Raw genomic sequence first — 20,729 nt, forward strand, 5'->3', positions numbered from 1 at the left:
TTGTATGGGAGCGGGGTTGGAAGAATATGTGGTTGGATGGATGGACAGATGAAAGGATGTGTGGTTGGATAAATGGATGGGCAAGAGGCCGGATGGATGTGAGTGCATACTGGATGGACAGGAGGATGGATAGATGTGTGAGCCCTGGAGGGATGTAAGGTGAGATGGGCAGATAGACGAATGCGTGGATGGAAGGATGTTTGGGAGGATGAATGAGGGTGTGAGTGAGCGGCCGGATGAATGGGTGGATGGATCCAGATGCCAGCCTGGGACTGGAAGATGACACATAGGTCAGTGGAGCCAAATACCAGCCCCATGGCTGGCCATCATCAGCTTTCTCCGAGCAGTCCTGATAAGAATCAAAAATTCACCTGAGGTATGTGGACTTCCTTCTCTCTCAAGGGAAGAAGAATGAGCTCTTCCTCTCTCCCCTGGGAAGAATCGCAAGCTCCCCACCTTGGGCAGGGAAAAATCACTCTCCCACTGTCCCAGCTCCTCTCCCAGAATATCCAGCTGCCTGTGAAACCCAGAAAGAAGAGTTCCCCAGCCAGAGTCAGAGAGAAACCTAGCGGAGAGGAGAGGCCAGAGGCTGAACCCAACGGCGCGAGAGGTTTTAGGACTCAGTCATTCCCTCCTGCGTCCAGAGGCTGCGCTCCCAGACGCCGGGAGAGGAAAGCCGGTGCGCCCCGGGTGCACGGGGACCCCGCTGCCCTCCGGCCGTCCACCCAGGCACCCCCCGCTTTACCAGCTCCGAGGAGAACGGGGCGGGGGCGGAGGGACCAGCGCCAAGGAGAGCTGGTACGTCTTTAAACTTCTGCCGGCTGCTTAGTCACAGCCCCCTCGCTTGGGTGTGTCCTCCCTCGCTCCCTCCCTCTTAGGTCACTCTCTCAGCCCTCGAATAAAAACTGCACCCAACTTCCGAGGCGCCCTCATTGCCAGCCGGACCCCAGCCTCCGACAGGTTCGGGCCCCCTGCTCGCCCCGTGCTCCGCTGCCCCCCGCCCAGCGCCCGGCCCCTCCGGCTCCACTCGCTTGCTTTCTCGGCCGCTCCGACGCCATGGACCCGTTCTGGTGGCGCGCAGCTTGGGTACTCTGCCTCGTGCAGCTGAGTCTGGCGCAGATCGGTGAGTGCCCGCCGGGGCGGCGGGAGGGAGTGGCCCGAGTGGCCGGGACCCAGCCGGCAGCCGCGCGGGCTGAGTTGACCCTGGGGGGCCGGAGTCAAATGGGCGGCGAGCGGCTGGGATTTGGTGGAGAGCGGGGCGAGGATTTGCGCTAAGCTCTTGGAGAGCCTGTCGGTGGGAAGCACCGTTTTGTTGAAAGGAAAAGAGAAAGAGCCAAGAAAAGTTTGCTGGGCAGGCTGCCGGCGCGCAGTCGTGGGTGAGGTCTTTGCAGCCGGAGGAGCACGGGGCAGAAAGTAACTGTATTCCTGGGTGCGCGCAGCCCGTGTCTGGACTAACAGGCTCCTGAGCCCAAGGGCGCTTGAAGCCTGGCTGGGCAGTGGCCGGGCAGCGAAGAACTGGGCAGGGCAGGGACAGGGACTGGGGCAGAGGCGGGGGCTGGGGCAGGGACAGGGCTGTTAGCGAGGTGACCGTAGAGGTGGGCACAGTTGCCATGCGTGAGAGCTGGTGGCAGTGAGCTTTCCAGAAAGGGGTCCTGGGTTCCTGCGGCTCCCCCACTGCGCCTGGGTTCCAAAGCTCTTACAGTTGGCTCCGGTCACTAACGATCTTAATGCCTGTGGGAACTTGAACTAGCTCTGTGGCGAGGTTCTGGGTCGCCACGAGGTGCCAGCCTGCGGCAAGGAGTGTGAGTAGGAGAGGCAGTGACTGGGCCAGTTGCTCCATCCTTGCAACCTCCTGCTTCTGCCGGTCAGTTAGGGGAAATCCAGACAGTAATGTGGCTCCTATATTCCGCCTGTCAGCCTCAGACCAGGAGGGGCCACCTGGGCTCCAGGGGTGGCATCAGGGATCCTGGAGCCGGGCTGCCAATATCCCATCCCAGCAGGGTCTGTGCCTTTCGGTGGCTGTGGATGGAGTGGCTGTGTGTGAGGTATTCTGGTGAGGCTGAACTCCAAGCATTCCTTTGTCTATATATCTACAGATAATTAATTACATGGCTGATTTGCTTATCACCGGCAAAATTAATTTTTCTTTTAAGAAGTGCCAGCTGGGTCATTAAGACAGCTCAACCTATGGGTAATTCCACTCAGCAAGTATTTATTAAACCCAGCTCTGGGGGTACCAAGAAAGTAAAAGACACAGTCCTACCTGGGTACTTTAGACTGAGGATAAGTGGGGATCTAGGATTTAGATTCCTGAAACAGAAAGAGTAATAATTAATAATAATAATTAGTAGTAATAGGAATGACAGCACTAGCCACCATTTCTTATACACTTTGGCTGTGCCAGGCACTGTGCTAAATTCTTTACATGAGTTCTCTCATTTTACCCTCACAATGGCCAAGTGAGACGTGTTGTTAGTCCTGTTTTATAGGAGGGAAACAAACTGAAGCTCAGAGAGGTTAAGTGACTTGCTGGTGTTCACACAGCCAGGAGGATTGGTGCTCATGTGAACCAGGCCCCTTAGCCTGTTGCTTAGTCAGAATACATCAGGCTGTATGTATGGCATGGACAAAGTCGGAAAGGATTTTATGGAAGGAAAGGTCGGGTCGTGGTGGACCAGAGGCCTTAGAGGAGGCTTCCAAAGGGAACTGGAGCTCCAAGGAGTCCTTGAAAGGCAGAGAAGAGAGAAAGATTTCAGGGAGAGCCGTGAGCTTGGCCTCAGGGAAGAGGGCCCATGCTGGTGTCTCCATGGCCTCTAGGGAAGTTTATTTGTATGTTACCTTCCCGTGACATCTTCTGCTTTGATTCTGAGGATTCTGACTCCCGACTCCTTCCATCCTTAGCCCTGATTCTTCTAAAGGGCCCCATCCTCCAATATTTGGCACTGTCCTGACCCTTGAAGTTCTCCCCAAGACCAGCGGGCTCATTCCCGCCCTGCGTTTCCGTGGTCCCTTTGGGCAGCGTCACTTGGAGGAAGCACAGAAAAGTGCCAGTAGCAATAACTGCCTGGACCCGGGCTTTCGTGTGCTTGTAAAGCTGTTTGGAAGGAACTGAGACTCGGAAAGGAGATGTGACCTAACAGCGGGCTCGGGCTGGGCAGGCAGAGAGAGGAAGGAGAAAGGGGAGGCGGGGAGGCTCTGCTGTTGCCCCAGCAGCAGAGGCAGTGGGCTGTGGAAGACAGTGAGGAAACTCTGGAAAGGGGCAAGTTTTGGGGGAGGGAGAAAGTGTCCAGTCTTCATATTGGAAAGCAAGAAGTGGAGACATGGCCCAATGCAGTTAAGCAGCATTGGACCCAGACTCTCTAAGTTGGAGAACAGATATCTTGAACTAGGTGTCACACGTGGAAGGAAGAAAATGGCCCTGGGTAGAGGGCAGTGGGATGAGCCCTCCATACCTCTCCGCCTCCTTTTCTCTGTGGGTGAGAGATCGCTGCTAGGGAATTGTGCCCCTGGTGTTTAGAAAGAGGGGTGCATCTGAGACCTCTGGGGCTTGTGGGTGGCCGGCACCCTTCTGATCCCTCTGAGCATTAAAGACCCCTCTTTCTGGGAGTTAGAGCTTTGGCTGTGTTTTCCCAGGTGAAGAAGAGAGGAAGCAAACCTCCACCGCTGCTGAGGTTAGTTAACATCAATTAATTCAGTTGTCCCCCAAAAACACAATGGGCATCTTACTTCCTGCAAAGGCACAGTGCTAAGTAGGTGTGTTTGAGGCTAGCAGCCAGTAGGAAAAGTTTCCATTCTTTTTCCAAATTGCCCCACGCAGGAAAGGTTGCTGGGCAGCGTGAAATTCTTAGTTTATGACAGATCCCCTTCCATTCATTCAAGAAATATTTCCTGACTCACTGTCATAGACTCAGAGATGGTGACTCCAAGGATCACTTAGAAAAACCCTTTCTTTTTCCCAAGGAGGAAACAGATCCCAAAAGGGAGAGGAAGGTGATTTCCCCTCTCTCAGGCAGAGTGTTAGTGCAGGACGCTTTCCAAACCTCAGGTCTCTGAAATACCTCGATCCTCAAGGACTGTAAGAACCCCACCTCTACTCCCTGCAGGGGGTGGGGAGAGTGTGGTCTACTGACGTAGCAACATTTGTTTCATGCCTGAAATACTGTCTTAAATACTCATTACAATTTTGCCTTTTCCTCCACAATATACCCAGTTTAATATAAGAATAATGATATATTTCTTATGATCAAGCAAAGTTGCTGCTTGGGGAAGAGTCTCTATACTGTCTGGGGTCTCCTGGAGTGTTGCTGGGTCCCTCCCAGTTAAGAGCACCCCAGCTTTAAAAGCCTGACGCTCTGCTCCTCTGCAAAGTAGGGTCCTAAGTCCCCAGGAAATACCATTTACTGAGCACCGACTCCGTGCTAGGCATTCAGCCAGGGGCTTTGAATAGGTTATCCTATATAAGCCTCATGGCAGCTCTATGTACATTTAGCACTCTCTTCATTCCATTTTCTAGATAAAGAAATTGAGGCTCAGGGAGTTGACATGACTTGCCCAAGGACACACAGCTAGTGAGTGATGGAGTTTTCTAACATCCCCCATGGTAGACTCCCATGCCTGTGTTCCTTTGACTCATTACTTTGCCTCTGGAGGACTTTGGAAATCGTGTGAGGCCAGTGAACATGAAGCCTGGTATGAGTGGCTTTCCTCCCCCCCTGGCAGGCTGGGGACTCTTGGCTGCCCTGCTCTGCCCTGGCCTGTCTCTCCCCAGGCCTGGCCACAGCTGTCCAGAGATGCCAACCTAGTTATTTGTTACTAAAATAAGTCAATTCCCTTATCAGAGTCCAGCTGCCCTTCTAGACATGCTCTCATTTGCAGGCTTGGAAAAAAGGGAGAGGCTGTTCCTTGTCTAAGAGACAAGTCAGGGCAAGGCCTTTTGCCTGGAAATTAAGACAGGGGCCCTGCAGAGGCCCTGACCCTGCAAGCATTCTGGGTACAATGACCCAGGAAGCCCCCTCATCCCATGCTCAATGGAAACCCTCAGCATTTAGCAGGTCATATGTGCCCAGTGAGGGAGAGTCTTGAGGACCCCGGGCTGACACGGTTCTCTAGAAAAGTCAGGGGTCTTGAATGCAGAGTCATTGTAGGGCCCTAGGTGAAACGTGGTCACTCAAGTGAGATTTCAGTTTGGCCTTGGGTGTCAGACGGTTCCAGGCGGGGGTCCCTGATGGAGAGGAGGTGGTGGGAGCAAAGCCGGCCTCCCCAGCCATCCATCCTGGCTGGGATGGGGGCCGAGATACAGGCTGCCATTGTGTTTCCCCTGCACCTCCTTTTTAGCTGACTCTACCCAGAGCCTGAAAGGGAAGCGGGTCTTGTGAAAGAATGAACTGAAGCAGGTGGCAGATGCCACCATACAAAGTGCAGTTCTCAAAGGGGATCTTTTCTGCCTCAGAGAGAAATTCTGGGGGTTTGCACAGCCAGAAGCTGATGACTCAAGTCTCTTTGTGTCCCCTCTTGAATGGGAAGCACACAAGTGTTCTTTAGAATCACCAGGGGAGGCTGGTGCCTCCAACCTTAAATTGGAACCCCACTTTTCACTCCCTTAGCAAGTTGATATTTTTCTTAAAAAGGGCCCTCCCCCAAAGCTGGCCAGTGAGGGTTTGGGAAGTTTGTGGCTCTGGAGTCTGCCTTGGCATGGACGCAGTGGTTGGGCGCTCCAGATTTTCCAGGAGTGTCAGGATTTCAAATACGCAAACACTCTACCAATTGAAGCCTAGTGTATATTTTCACTGAATATTTACATATTTTTCTACAAATAAGTACATGGCTTTGTGTGTTAAGAAGTCAGAAGCTTGCATGGATTTTTGCATAAATGAAAATCACATTTATACAACTCGTGAATCAGTCTAGTGTCCGATTAAATTGACATTTGGTTCAGAAAATGTGTACTTTTGGAGAGGGACATTTGTATTCCTCTGCTCTCCATTTTTTGATCACCCCAATATGTGAAGTACCAAGAGAAGCTACCTAGAGGGTTTTTGCTTGCTAGGTGTGGACATACACAAGGTGTGGGTGTGCCCGTAGGTATATATGCATCTGAACACATGTGTCTACACATAATGTGGGTATGGTTGGTCAATCCTTAAGCATTTGTAATGTGTCTTCTGTGGGTCCCAAGCTGTGTTGGGTACTACAGGGGGATTAAGCGTGTGAGATGTGGGACTTCTATCCAAGAACCTTATGGTTCTACACATGTAAGCCAGTGCCATCAGGTGACAGCCTGGCCATTTGAGATCGTAAAGCTAACAGCCTTGCCAAGCTGAAGCACAGCTAGGAGGGCTGGGGAATCAGTGATGGGGAGGAGGAGGGGGCAATGTGGACAAGAGAGGATTTGAGTATCTGAAGAAGAGGGAGTGAGATAGGGGCGTGTATATTTCTGTTACCCTGCTATTAATTTACCTCCTCTCGAGTAAGTTCATTAACTGGACAATATATCCAACAAACGTTCAGGCCCTCACTGCCTACTTGGTGCACCCAGCGGATAGGTCCTGAGAGCTCACGGTCAGAAGGACGCAGTCCTCACTCTTGAGTAGTTCATGGTCTAGTGTAGGGTTTCCTGGAGAACGGCTGACTGTGCATCTCTGGCCTCCACACACTAGATTCTGGTAGTGCAAACATCCCCCCGCCCCGTGTGACAATCAGTATTGCCTCCAGACATGGCCAAATGGGGGGGTTGGTTAAAGTCACCCCCGGCTGAGAATCCCTGGTGTCACTGGATGGTGGCCAACTTCATGTCTGACAAGGAGGTATCTGGTTCCCATAGGTGCCCAGTTAATTAGCCTAAAAGCTGCACAGGAAAATCAAGATAAATAAGCGTGTTTGGGGCCAAGGGGTGCTAATGACTTTCATGCTTCTCATTGGAGGACAACCCCAAACCAGACAGATCTTCTCTTATATCTCTTCTGCAGTGCTGTGCGGGCCCCCTGACATCAGGGATCGAACCACATTCATTTCTGTGGTCCCAGATCCCAGTCCTGGCCCATAATTGTTACCAGTAACTGTTGAACTGAAATGAATGTCTAGAATATAGGAATTACTACATCCACGCTATATATGAAAGCATGCCTGGCCGTCTACCTAAGATACAGACGCACTTACCTGTATATGACAGCAGTGGTGATGGCTGCCTCGTTCAGGACAGGGCTGAGACGGGCGTTTGGCCGGCCAGCTGCCCACCACAGGGCTCATGTTTGGTCTGCCCAAGGAGGGAGATCACCCGTCTGTTTGTGGCTTTGGTGGCTGCTTGCTGTGTCTGGGGACGTCCATCTAAGGACAGGGTGACTCACTTCTTGGGCCAAGAAGAGAGTGAGAGCCAGGCAGGCTGATGACACCAATCCCCAAATTGAAGCCTCCAAATAAAACACTCCCGTGCAATGGCCCACTTGGAGCTCTGGCTATTTTGGAGATGCTGATCTGAGGTTGGACTCTTTGGGTGAGAGGCCCACACCCTCCCGTCCAACCCCACACCTGCTTCTGGAAGGTGGTGGCAGCTGGGAGAGAAGCAGAAGTACTTCCCAGAAGTCCTTGCCTTCTGTGTGGGTCTCCTGCAGCAGCTACAGGTCTCCCGGGAAGCCTGACATCTGCTGCGGAGGCAAACCGTGCCTCCTTTCCACGGAGCTTGACACGTGTGAAGTCGCCCACAACCAGGGCAGGTCCTGCCTTCCCATGGATCATCCACCCTGTGAAACGTAGGGGCAGGGAGTCAAAGACAGGATGAAGGGGTGGGTGTTATGGGGACACAGAACCTCACGAAGCCAGATCTCCCTGAGTTTGGGGCGCCCCAGCTGCCTGGGTGTGTCCTCCTGAGGCCAGTGTCCCTCCTAAGAACAAGTGTACACAGACAGGCCCCAGGTGGGTGGGGAAGGGCTGAGTCACCAAGGAGGTGATTTGCAAAACTCAGGCCCCAAACATCTTTCTCGAGTCTTCAGCTTTTGAGAGTAAACATTAATTGCAAAACTCCAGGGAAAGAGAGAATTCACGCAGACCAGCAATTTTGAGCCTTTGCTCTGGTGTCATGGCGAGTCTCCTTGAGCTGTGCCTGAAAGTTCATCTTTCTAACCCTCAACCTTTCTGGAGAGTTAGAGCTCTTGTGCCTTTTGTGGTTGTTTCTTTGCAGCTAGTTGTATGTATTTGAGATACCGTCACCGCTACTGTTAATAATAGCAAACACAGAGTGCTGACCACATGCCGGCACCATCCTAATTTTTCCTCTATACTAACTTGTTTGATCCATGCACTAACCTTAGGAAGAAGTGTTATTATTATCCTTCTTTTACAAATGAGAAAACTGAGGCATAGAGAATTTAAGTAACTTGCTCAAGGCCACAGAGCTGGTAAGTGATGGAGCTAGGATTCAAACCCAGGTTGTCTAGCTGCTGGGTTCATGTTCTTGGTCACTGCATTGCTGTGCCTCCCTTCGTGTATCAAGATGTCAGGGTGCCCCAGAAACCCGAACGATGATACCTGCTAGTACGCTGGTTGTCTTCATAAATCCCGTTTAGGAATCCGAGGTGGGCAGGATCATAACGTCCACAGAGGTGGTTTTGCTCTCCCTTTATACATGTGATGTCAGAGGAGGAGGCTGGAATTGCAAATATGAAGAAAGAAGTAATGGAAATGTCTTTGCATTCATACTCTGAGCAGCTCATTCATTCCAATTCCTGGATACAAGTTCTGTTTTCTTCTGTACGGGGTGGAGGCGGGGGGAGTTGGGGAGAGGCTCGGATTCAAAGGGATGGTGAATTGAGTTGTTTGTTCATGATCACTTCAGTACTTGTCACCTGATGGACGATGAGGTTGCTGATGGATTGCTCCATCATCTAAGACTTCGGCTCATGACAGGATGAAGTTGGGAAAGGAGCCAATCAAACAGCAACAAAAATGTTTGCCCTTAGCTTACGGGTCCGTGATGCCAGGACCTTCTGTCTACCAGCTAGGACTGGTGACAGAAAGGGGTCCTCTGAGAGCGAAGGCTGTCAGGAATCAGGCTATGCTCACCGTGGACACCAGGAATCGAGCAAAAGCTAGAAGTGTGCTGCCACCCTTCTTCCCAGCTCCAGTGCAAACCAGTGGTCTGGCTTCTGTTTGGCCCAGCAGGTGACCTTTGCAGGGGGGGCGGGGTGGGTAGCATCGCCTCTGGGTGCCCTGTCTGAGAAACAAGCCATCCCGGAAGGAAGGAGGCAAAGCCCCCTGGAAATGTCTGACTCAGTCTGCAGGAAGGGACCTGCGCCTTTGGCCTGGGGGCAGAAACTCATCACAGATCCCCATCTGTTTCAATTTCAGTACATCTTTTTGCACTTGAGCAGGTCTGTAGTGCCTTCCAGAAGAAACCACATACCAGTAGTGGACCTAGGCAGCGTCTTTTTCTACATCCTCTCTCAAAGAGAACCCACCAAGATATTAGAGTGAGGATGGTAAGACCTCTTCACAAGTGTTCACCATTATGGAAATTGAGACGCTAGGGAGAAATTAACAGTTCCATGCAGCTCAGACCTGGTCTCCTGCCCCTGACCTAGAAGGTCATTTCTGCCCAGGCCCCTGGCTCCAAAAGTATCAAATTAAATGGCGTAAATACTATACACCAGTCACAAATGTTGCCATTGTTGAATGTGTCCAGTCCACGAAGCAGATTCCAGCAGAGCCGAGCACCGTCTTACAGTCTGCAGGAGACCAGTTGACGTCACTGAGTCAGCCCCGCAGCCACCAGTGAGTTTCAGGGCCACGCTTCCCTGCAAGGGGTGGACAAGGGTTCAGGTACCCACCAGCGTGTTGGTCACATAGATGCAAATCAGAGTTTGGAGAGAGAAGTAATGCCGCTGTAGAAATCTCCTGCCCAGAAGTTCGTCTTTGCAGTGGATCCTCTGTGATGGAACTAGTTATCTTCCCAAGGTCAACCTTAGAGGTCAGGTACGTCCCTCTAGACTTCCCAAAGTGACTTTTACCTTCTCCTGTTGTCTACTAGCTGTTTCTCCCTGATAATTCATAAAAACCCCACAAGCATATTTCCATCTAAAAAGAAGTTCAAGGAATGCCTCTGAGCTGTATTATGATGCTCTGTTCTCTTTCACAGGTGATCCTATAAGCTTCTTAGGGGAAAGCTTATGCTTTATGTACATTTATGTACAGTTTTGTATTGCTGTAGTCCCCAGCTCTCAGTTCCTCAATTACAGTAGATGTTCAATAAATATTGGATGGCTGACTGAATGAATGAAATTTCTAGATTTGGCTAGCAAAGCCATCTTTATCGTTTACCTTCTGTGATTTTTTATAGGTTCTGGCTAATTTTTTTTCATCCTTTTTTATCTTTCTGATCTATAGAAACCTTTTTAATTATTTTTTTCCTAGTGGCTCATGTACTAATCCTCACATCTCCTTGAAATCACTTTTCTCTGCATGCTCTCTAGTTTGAGTGTATCCTTCTTCGAGTTTGACACGTCAGGCAAGGCGGAGGAAGTTTAGAGCTCACTGGGTTTTGTCCAGTAAACCAGGGATCTTGATTTCTTAGAAGTCTGTCTGCCTCTCGGCCCCAGCACTGCCCTCCAAATCCGGCCTCATGTAGAAAGGACCCCAAGCCTCAAAATCATGTTCTCAAGAACACTCAGAGAAAAACATTTGGCTTTTCGGTCACTAAGTTAAAAGGGAAAAACGGGAGGAGTTCTTTCTTTCAATGGTTTAAAGACCTTCCATACCAAACCTATTTCGTAAGCTATTTCGTATGGTGGGATGGGAGTGGGGAGGTTGGCTTTGGAGGAGGGCCGTGTGGAAGGAAGAAGGGCTGTGAAACAGGTTGATTCTCCTCCCCGCCCCTTAAGAGCAGCGTGAGCTCCAGCACTGCACACATTAAGTGTCTATAACAATGTTTAGCGCATAGTGTTTAGAGCTAAGTGTCTAGTACACCGAAGGTGCCTCAAGAATAGAAATGCCTATGATATTTTAGTTCCTCTCTGTTACTGATTCACTATGTGATGCCAAACCAATCATTTTGCTTCCTATTTGCCTCCAATTTTCCATGTGTGAGATGAGACAGCAGGATTCTAGTTGATCTGTGCAGTCCTTTCCAGGCCTCGTGTCCTATAAACCCACCATTCTGTGGGCCCACAAACACCTAAGCCTCATAAAACTTAATGGAAAGAATAACACAACTATAATGCAGTCCCCCTCAGCACCCCCAGCACACAAAAGCGATGCCTGGTTTGTATTAAATGTCAGAAGTGAATTATTAATCCACACCAGAAACAACAAGCGTATGGACCCAGTTACACTCTAAACTCCAATGGGCAAGGACTCCTAGGCCAAGGTGCTTTGCTCCCCCGAATCCTCCCGACCACCTCCGGGTGAGCAGATGAAATTTAAGCCAGAGAAGTTAGCAACGGGTGTCAGTCACACAGCTAAAACTGCAGGAAGTTAGCCCTGGGATTAGCCACAGAATCTGGATGCAATATTCTTTGAATAAACGTTGCTTCAAGAGGCCAGAGCAGTAAACCCCTGAAGAAGAGAAAAGACTGTGTCCTTCACTCTCAAAACTCCATGAACACATTGGATTTCTCAGCTTCCCTCAAGGGAACCCTGCAATATGTTGGTGCAAAATGAACCCTAATATTCAGCCAAAGCAGTGCTTAGAGGGCAAGCTCTAGTATCCTAGGGAAAGTAACTAGGACAGCCATGGGAATCTGAAAAAAAAAAAAAGGCAAACAAAAACAAACAAACATCTAGATACCAAGGCACAGGGCAAGGCAGACCTTTGAGATGGTGAGTTGCTTCTTCTACAGAGAAACTTCCAGACTCCTACTAAGATATTTCTTTCTTTTTCATGAGACCAGAGAAACTCTTCCTGCTCAGTGGGGAAAAAAAAGAAAAGAAAGAAAAGAAAAAGGAAGTTATAAAGACTGCGTTACTTAGGAGTTTGTCAGAGTGGTGGGTCTGAGACTAAATGCCCTGTTGGGGTCTGACCTTCTATCAGTCACTGAAATTCCTTGTCAGATCACAGCCCATCCTGGGTGTGCCCATATCCATCTGGAATCCACTAACCAGAAGTTGGAATACAGCACCAGGCTGGGTTTAGTTCTCCTGTCGTAGGCAATGCCCTCAGTGATTGCTGTGTACCATTCAGTCATCTGTATCTCCAGCCAGTGCATTCTAGGAGAAGTGAGAACCACATGTGGCCAACAGAGGCTCAACATTTCTCTGTCTTAGTCACAGGATGACTGTGGGCAAGGTTCTTCCTTTATTGGTTGCCTCTGTTTCCCCAGTTGTAAAATGGGGATACACTCACCAATCAATGCACTAAAAACTATCATGTGATTGGAAAGAATCATTTGTGGAAAGAAGTGAGGGATGTAGAAGATCTAGTTTCTGTCCTCAGAGAATTTGCAGTTTGGTGAAAGAAAAATTAAACGAGTGAAGTAATTAATTATACAAGAAAGCAGACCTCTCTGTGAGCGGCAATTGTATAGGATGGCTTCATGGAAGGAGTAAAGTTTGAGGATGAACTGAGCGTGGGAAAGAAGATGGACAGAGAGAGGAGAGCAACCCAGGGAAGTGTAAAGGATCAGCTGAAAGTTTAAAGTCGGAGAAATAAGTACGGCTTGATTGGGGTCAGGAGGGGGCTCCATCTACCTGAATAAGAGAGGCCATGTTGAAGAACAGTGAGGGATGAGGTTGGGCAGATTCCAGGTGATCGTGTAACAGTGGCAACATCTATGAGATCCAGTTATGCTGCCCCAGAGACTTAGAAGTTCTCATGACACCCTCTTTAGACTGTGCTAGACAGAGTTCAGAAAAAGGCCAGCTCCAACATTGGTTGAGATAAAACTTTGGCAACTTTTGGCAATTTAAGAGAATCCCAAACAGACTGTATGGCAGGGCAGCAATAGCAAACAGATTTCAGCTCCTGTACCATTTCCCATTGATTGCTAGAGGCTGCCTGGGGGGCTGTGCTAAGAAGCCACACCTTGGCTCAGCCACAGAGAGTGCTGTGATCCATTAGTGATGTCTGCCATGGGCACAATATGGAGGATTTGACCCCCCTGTATCACATGGACATCCCCACAGTAGAGCAGTAGGCTTTTCTAGTCTACATTTCTGATAGTTGTGTGTAACTCTGGGAGTTGAATCTAGTCAGCTAGCCATACCATAAACTCCACCTCCTTCCAGAACAGTATAAATGCAGTCTCTTACCCAGAGGAGTTTGGTCCCTTGAACCTTCTCTTATGATTAATTCACACTCTGTTTTCCCATTACCCCAAGTGAGGTAAGATGCTGGGAGCAAGGAATCTCCTCTCTTTGAATCAGGGCCAGACTTCCTGGCAAAGGGCTCCTTCTTGCATCAGCTTCTCCATCTGCAAACTGAGAAGACAAAAATGATTCCTCAGCCATGGGGGTGATAGGAGGCATAACTAGCTCATGTGAGTTAAAGCCTTTGAAGATGAAAGGATCATATACGCACGTTAATTACAACTTTTATCAGCCCTGGAGCCTCTGCATTCTCAGCTGCCACTGGGGCTCTTCTGTGCTTCCCAAATGCAAACAGTAGCAGCATTCCACAGGCTGGCCTTCCTGGGTCCTGCTGGTAGAATCCAAGTCAAGAAGGCTGGATTCTAAACTCAGGCTGGTCAACCCACTCTGGGCTGCTCAAGTTTCCCACTGTTCATCCCCAAGGGAAAAAGCAAGCTCACTACCTGGGCAGGTAAGATAAGATAGAACCAAGGTATAAACAAAAGGCTCCATCAAGAGTCTACTAGAAATAGCCGCTGGGTGAGATTAGGACACTCTGCTCTAATTCCCACTGTGTCAAAGCCTAATTGTGTGACCTTGGGCTACTGGCTTTATCTGTCTAATGCTTCAGTACAGTGTGTGACCCACCCAGGGATAATAATCTGTCTGCTTCCCCTAGACCTCTCCACCTTTGCCTGCTGGTGTGAAAGCGTTTTGTGCTGGTAGGCAGAAGCACGTGATGTAGAACTACAAGGTTCTATTATTACCTGAAGTCACTTTCACCTTTATCTCTGTCTCCTGTTGCTGGTTGACCCCAGTCATTGAAATTGTATTCTTCAGAATGCTCACCCATCTCCTTCGAGCTGCCATCCCCTCCTGGGAAGTGCTTATCTAGGGGGCCCTGCTATGTGCTCAGGTTCTTGGTCCTGCCGTTTCCAGAGACAGGCGGAGGCAGCCGGCCTGCAGGGGACTGGGGTACCCTGCCAAGTTGAGTCACAATCCGTTTACTGGGGTAACTCAATAAGCGTGCTGGAGGCAGGGGCAGGAGGGTTTTCAGATGCTTTGCTAGGGCTTAGAAGGTGCAAGACTGAGCTGGGTCGAAGTATGGGTCCAAAGAAGGAAAAAAGGAGAAAGGGAGAAAAGGCCCTAAGTGAGAAGTTTTCATGAGCTGGTGACACAAAGCCAATGATGATGGCATGTCAGGATGGGGGAAAGTGCTAGGAATTGTATAGCCCGCTAGTTTTATTGGACAAACAAGGGAAGGATGTCTCAAAGACTGCACGTGACTTGCCCAAGGTCATACAACCAGTTAGAGTCAAAACTCTGGTTTCTGACCCTCAATCCAGTACTCTTTCCATTTCATACTTTGAGATGATAGAGGAAAGGGCACTAAACAGGAGGACAGTGGCTGACCAGGGCAAGAAGACTTGGAGTGACAGAGAGGAAGATAAAATGGTCCTGGGTTTTGGGGGTTTTATGTGTGTGGCACAATGGGAAACAGTGTAGGTGTTTACACTCTGCTGGGGTCTTCACTGTTCTTGGATCTGGTTTCCTGTGTAGTATCTTGTACATCCATATTTGGTGTTCGTTTTGATCCTTTTTGACTCAATGAGCCTTTGGAAACCAGAAGGCCCTGCATAACCTGGCATTGCTCTTGCCCAGCCTCTCTGAGCAATCAGTGGTTTCGAAATGATCCATGTGTTCACTTAACACATATTTATTGAATACCAGTATGTGCCAGGCACTCTGCCAGGGGCTGGGGGATACAACTTTAAACAAGAGAGGCACAGTTTCTGCTCTGATGGAACTTACCAGCTATCTGGGAAGACATAGTAAGCAACTAATTATGCCCTTATTTAATTATACTTGTGATCAGAGCTAGGAAGGAGAAGCAGGAGCTTGTGAGAGCTGGTAACAGGGAGTCCTCATCTGATCTAGAGCATCAAGGAAGACTTCTCAAGATTTCTCAGTGAATAGCAGGGACTCTGTTTGCAGGATCCCCACAGTTCCTTGGGAGGCCTACTTGTTGGACTTCTCAACCCCACCAGCTCTCAGGACCAGGGGACCGTTTGGTGGGTGGGGTCAAAGCTCCTCATAGCAACTCTAGCCAAGGCAGCTCCTAGTCTAGCTGCCTCACACGTGGGTCACCTGAGTAAGAGAGCCAGAAAAGAAAGTTTTATTCCTCAAGATTCCGAAAGCAGCCAGTTTATCCTACCTGCCCTGCAAAAGACAGTGGTGGGAAGAGAACCATGGGAACCTCCAAGCTGACTCAAGCTTTTAGAAGCACATGTTGGGGGAGAAAAGGAACCCAAACTCTGGGAAACAAAAAGTGTCATTTTTCCATGGGAGAAAAATTCATAATTTACTTAGGAATCTTGAGCATTAAGCCTCAGTTTAGGGTCACATTTATTGGCCCATTTTACTGGAAGTTTCTCGGTCTTGTTTTAAGCACTTTGGTGGCTGGAGCTCAGGCCCAGGGTCTGTTGATGTGCAGGTAGGGGGAGGTGTATAGGATGACTTCCAGCAGCCATGCAGGTGCATCTCCTGGGTCCAGGCAGGAGGATCAGGCAAGAGCCCTGGGATTCAGATGTCCAACCATTTGACTACAAGGGCCTCACTCTTTTATTTCCTTTGTTGGTGGTTATCTACTTGGAGATGACCAGAGTGTTAGTGGTTAACTACTTGGAGATGACCAGAGTGGACTCTTATCAGGAGAGTGAGATAGATGTGGTGAGAAAAAAACAAAAACACAAAACATCACTTATTTATCAATTGGTAGAATATAGGCACCAGCAATCCAAGTGGTCAGTTATAAACAACTGTGTCTTATAAACAAGAACAGGTTCAAGTTTATCCCCCACCCCACCCCAACCAGTGATGATGATAACATCCTTTCCCTTTTATTCAGATGTGCTTTCTTGGGTTGGAGAGATAAGGGTGGAGTTATAGCTATCATGATTGAACATAAGCCACAACACATCTATGCATCAAACCATGATGTGTAGCCCCCCCATGTAATTGTTACTGTCACATATTTCTTGGTATACCCACATCGGTTCATGTCAGCTGGGTATCTCTGTACGTAACAGAATAATCAACCCTCATAAAACATTATCTCCCATAACAAGAAGTATGGAAGTAGGATGATTCCAGAAGCTCAACGGTGTTGTCAAAGACCCGGTTTTCTTCCAACTTCCCACTCTGCCCCTCGCAGTGTCTTCCTTTAGTTTAACCTCCTTCACAGTCCCAAATTGACTCCTACAGTTCCAGGCATCCAATGGAAAAACAAAATCATTATCCAGCACCAGAAGAAGGATGCTTATTCATAAACGTCTCTTCTAGAAAAATGGAGGAATGGCTTTTCTAGAAGTTCTTTATTGACTTCCCTTTGGAAGAATGGGGTCCCATTGCCTGGAATGCCCACATTGAACCAATCGCTGGCAAGGAGAACTCTGACCACAGTGCTTGACTTAGACCAGTCGTGGTCTACCCAATTGAGCTAGGAGGTGGGGCCTCACCTCCCCTGAAGCACAAGTTTGAGATTTGGAACAAAATCGGGTTGCAATTAGAAGAATTGTATTGCATTGGTAACAATGTCCGTTATAGTGAGTAAGGCCCTAAAGGGAGTCTATGCAGCTGGTAGAGTTGTGGTTTGAGATTCTATGTAGGCAAAAGAAAAAAGGCAAAGCTAAGTTCTTGTGTTTCTAAGCCACACCCTCAGCCTTATCCTAAGAAGACACGCCTCACAGACGAAGTTCACATGGGGGACACACTGCAGTTTGAGGCTTAGATGATCTGGGTTTATACTCAGTCACAATAGCTATAACTTTATCCTTTTCCCTCTCCAAGAAAAGCATATCAGGGAATAACCTTAAATCTGTTATAATTTACAAGAAACAGTCCATCTTTGCACACTTGAGCACTTTATTATTAGGAACTCATTATTGCAACCCATCTCAGCACTGCTGGAGCTACACTACACTATGCCTGAGGACCACTAGTCTGTAGTGATCCATTTAAAAAGAATTACTGTGACCTTGGAAGAGCATCTCTTCCTGTAAATTATGAGATGATGACCCCCAAGGGAGAGAGCCTGCTTCTCTTTCCAAAAACTACACTCCTGGAGTGTCTTAATGTGTGTGAAGTGTTTTCAGCTCCATTATCTAATCCAGCCCTCATATTAACTTCGTGGTTAGCATTATTACACTCCTGTAGAGGAGGGAAGTTTAATGACTTTCCCAGGGTCATAGAGCTAATTAGCACAGATTCAGGATTTGAACCCTAGTTGTCCACCCACAGAGTTGACGTCCATGTCACCACACTATGTTGGCTCCCAATGGATCTGACTTGCCTTCAGGGAGTCTAGAATTGACTATTGAATTTTATATTAATAATTGCTCTTTCATAAGCAGGAAAACTTCCTAATAGTTTCTTTGAGCCCAAAGTTCAAGGGCCCAACATCTTAACATTTTAATAAGCCCAAAGTGGACAGGTGGCTTTTCTGGGCCAGTCCCCTGCCTCCATGCAGTTAGCTCATGAATCTAACAGCACGGAGGGAAACTCAGGAGTAAAAAAATTTTTTTTTCCATTCCTTTTTATCACTTAAATATCATTAAAGGATTTATAATGACTGAATCCAGGGAAGAGAAAGCCAGGGGATGTTTAATGTGGACCTCAAGAATGTGATTGTTTCTTACATGGGAAGGGGGCCTCTCCTTCTCAAAATTTAATGGTGAAAGAGCTTGAGGAAATGGCTTCTATCAAACTGAAATGATTTATGCTTCATTTTGAGGGTGAATTTCCTGACTGTGAGGCCCGCTGAGCCTGGTCTGCTAGTTCCCGGTCCATCCTTCAGTTCTCAGCTGAAATGGCATTGCCTTGGGGAGGCATCTCTTGGGGACAGCAAAGGCCTTGGGGAGGAAAGGCTTCCCTTTAGACTAAGTGCTCAGCACCTTGCACTCCTGTTACAACGTTTATTGTGCTGTGTTGTTGACTTGTTGAGTGTCTGTCTTCTCCCCTGGACCATAATCTCCTTTGGGACAGTGACCTTGCCGACCTTTTTCAATGCCCTGGTCCCAGTGCCCATGGGGGCACTGAATGAAACCTTGTTGAATGAATAAACTTGGGATTGGTCTTCTCTTTTCTGAAGGCCTGTGTCCACTTTAAAGTTTGGTTGGATTTGTGGGATTGTGGCTTACCATGGTGGATTCAGGCCGTGATGTCCAAATTCAATTAAAAGAAACAACTTTATATGTGTATGTATCCATGTATCTTTCATCTATCTATCTATCTATCTATCTATCTATCTATCTATCTATCTATCTATATCTGTCTATTGGAAAAAGAGACAAGTGCTTAAAAAGCAAATGAGGGTCAGCAAGCAGACCACATCTTTTCTCCTCCCTTTATGGCCATGCACCACCCCAATTTCCATTCCTCTTCCTTGGCTGGCATCACCTAAGAAACAGTCTCTTCCACGGTTTCCTGCAAAGGTACCAAACAGAGGCCGAATATGTGCAATATTTCATGAATGTGAAAGACAAGAAGGAAACATGTTCTGCTGAGGGCTAGAAGAGATGGGGCAAGGTTTGGGAAGGCAAGCCTTGGATATTCTAGACTCTTCTTCTTGGGGGAAGAGGGAGGGGCTCCCTGTGGCTCGCTTCTGGAACATGTTTGGGGCAGCTCTCTTTCCTTTCAAATAAGTATCATCAGATAACCTCCAGCCTTCCTTAAGGACTGTTTCTCAGGGTAGAGGTAAGGTACCCTATTATCTGTTTGAGCTTCCTGTTCTTTGTATTGTTTGGAAGGCTAAAGTCAGCAGCTACTTCTGTATTCTGCACTGTTTGCAGTGTTAAAACCTTTGGAAAACGCATCCAGTTTCTTCTCCCAATGAGCTTCCCAGACCCCCTGGAAGACATTTAGAAATAGGCCACCAGGGAATAGTGTCTGTCAAAGTCAGGTTTTCTACCTTCCTCTAAAGGCTAGATTAGAGAGTGTTTACTCATCATCCTACGTAGTTTAGCCTCTGGGCTAAGTACAGGGGTCAGGGATGCATGAGGGGGATCTAAGTCTGGTGTCTCAGGCTCTCAGCAAGCAGGCTGGGTCCTGGAGTTAAATCTGGGTTCGAGTCCTGCCCCTCATCAGTTATGTGGCCTTAAGCAACTGACTTAACACTCTGAGCCTCAATTTCCTCATCTTTAAAATAGAGGAATAATACCTACGTGCAGGGTTGTGTAAGGACTAGCTGTGATCGTGTGCGGAACGACTGACAGGGAGCAAGCATCCTCAGTAATCATCGAGATCACTGTAATTATTAGACCTGGGACCTCTCCCTTCCCTATTCAGCCCAATCTCTGTTCCTGCTGCACTTGAGAAATGCTTCCAGCTGCCTTTGGAAGATTTTCATTCCATTTCTGGGCGAAACATTAGCCAATAAGATCTCATTTAATTTGGGGGGAGGGCACACCGAAGTGCTGGCACCCACGTGCTTACTGGCACAACTGTTGCCAGGCAGATAAGGCAGCATAGGATGTTCCGGGAAGCTTGGCTATTGCAGAAGCTGGTGGAAGCGAGTGGGGAAACACGCTCCAGGTCCTGTCTTTACTTGCACAATGACAGGCAGTCTCCTGGGCTGCTTGTCTCAGCAGGATCTGCCTCTTCCTGCCTTCAGTGCTGGCAGTTGGCAGTGAGGCTGGAGGAGGAGATGGTATTTTCCTCCCTCTTGGGTAGAAGTATTTCTTTACAGTACTGTTCCCTGGTCTCAGAGTATAGAAAGACCCTTAGGGGCAATTTAATGCAGTAGCTTTCTTCTCATTCTGGAAATTTTGAAGTTTCTCAAAGCCCACTTCCTCCCCAGAAGCCCGGGCTTAGAATTTCCTGGTTGTGGAGGTGTGGAGGGGACTAGCTTTTGAGTACATGAAGTGCCCACCCATCAATCATTGGGGTGTTCAATCCTCTTATCTCCCAAAATACCTTTAGTTGCCTTTAACTGCTCAGTTCTTTTCACCTCTAAAGAAAGGAACATCTGACCTCTCCCAGCCACACCTCAGAAGTGGCTAAAACTTTTGCACCTTTTAATAGGAGTGTTTGCCTTTGTGTCAGGCTCTCATTTTGCTTTGAATTTCAGAGGAGCGTGGTTGCAGACTGTTGTTTGGGCTGAAACAGAAGATTATCAAAACACAGATGATTGTTCGTGGTGTAAATACATTATAAATTAGAACCGAGGGGTCCCCCTGGTATCTGGGAGAACTGTGGCTAGTCATCCAGGGTTTTATCTTCCCGCGGGAGAAGGAAAATTAAGCACCTATTATGAACCAAATGCAACGCTGGTGTTTCCCTTGAGTTTATTATCTAACTCCCCTAAACCTCTCTTTGCAGTATGCAGCAAATGTCAAATACCCACTGAATAAATAAATGACTGAATTTCCTTAGAGTCGTTTTACAGGCTGAGAAACTGAAGC

General features: G+C 48.3%; 1 protein-coding gene across 25 annotated transcripts in view; it reads left to right on the plus strand.

The window, feature by feature from the left end:
* The first annotated feature begins 882 nt into the window (after positions 1-882).
* CD44 (CD44 molecule (Indian blood group)) overlaps positions 883-20,729 on the plus strand; it is an 88,032-nt gene continuing 68,185 nt past the window's right edge. For 5 of the 25 annotated variants that reach the window (XM_036859362.1, XM_036859360.1, XM_036859361.1 and 2 more), the window contains exon 1: positions 894-1,123. In XM_036859362.1, coding sequence (XP_036715257.1) covers positions 1,057-1,123 — 67 coding nt within the window. In that variant the 5' untranslated portion in view covers positions 894-1,056. Of the gene's footprint in view, positions 1,124-20,729 lie in introns of all 25 variants that reach the window. The other 20 variants (XM_036859349.1, XM_036859352.1, XM_036859353.1 and 17 more) reach the window with 8 other exon arrangements.

Source organism: Balaenoptera musculus, chromosome 8 (assembly GCF_009873245.2).
Source record: "Balaenoptera musculus isolate JJ_BM4_2016_0621 chromosome 8, mBalMus1.pri.v3, whole genome shotgun sequence".
NCBI classification, from domain to species: domain Eukaryota; kingdom Metazoa; phylum Chordata; class Mammalia; order Artiodactyla; family Balaenopteridae; genus Balaenoptera; species Balaenoptera musculus.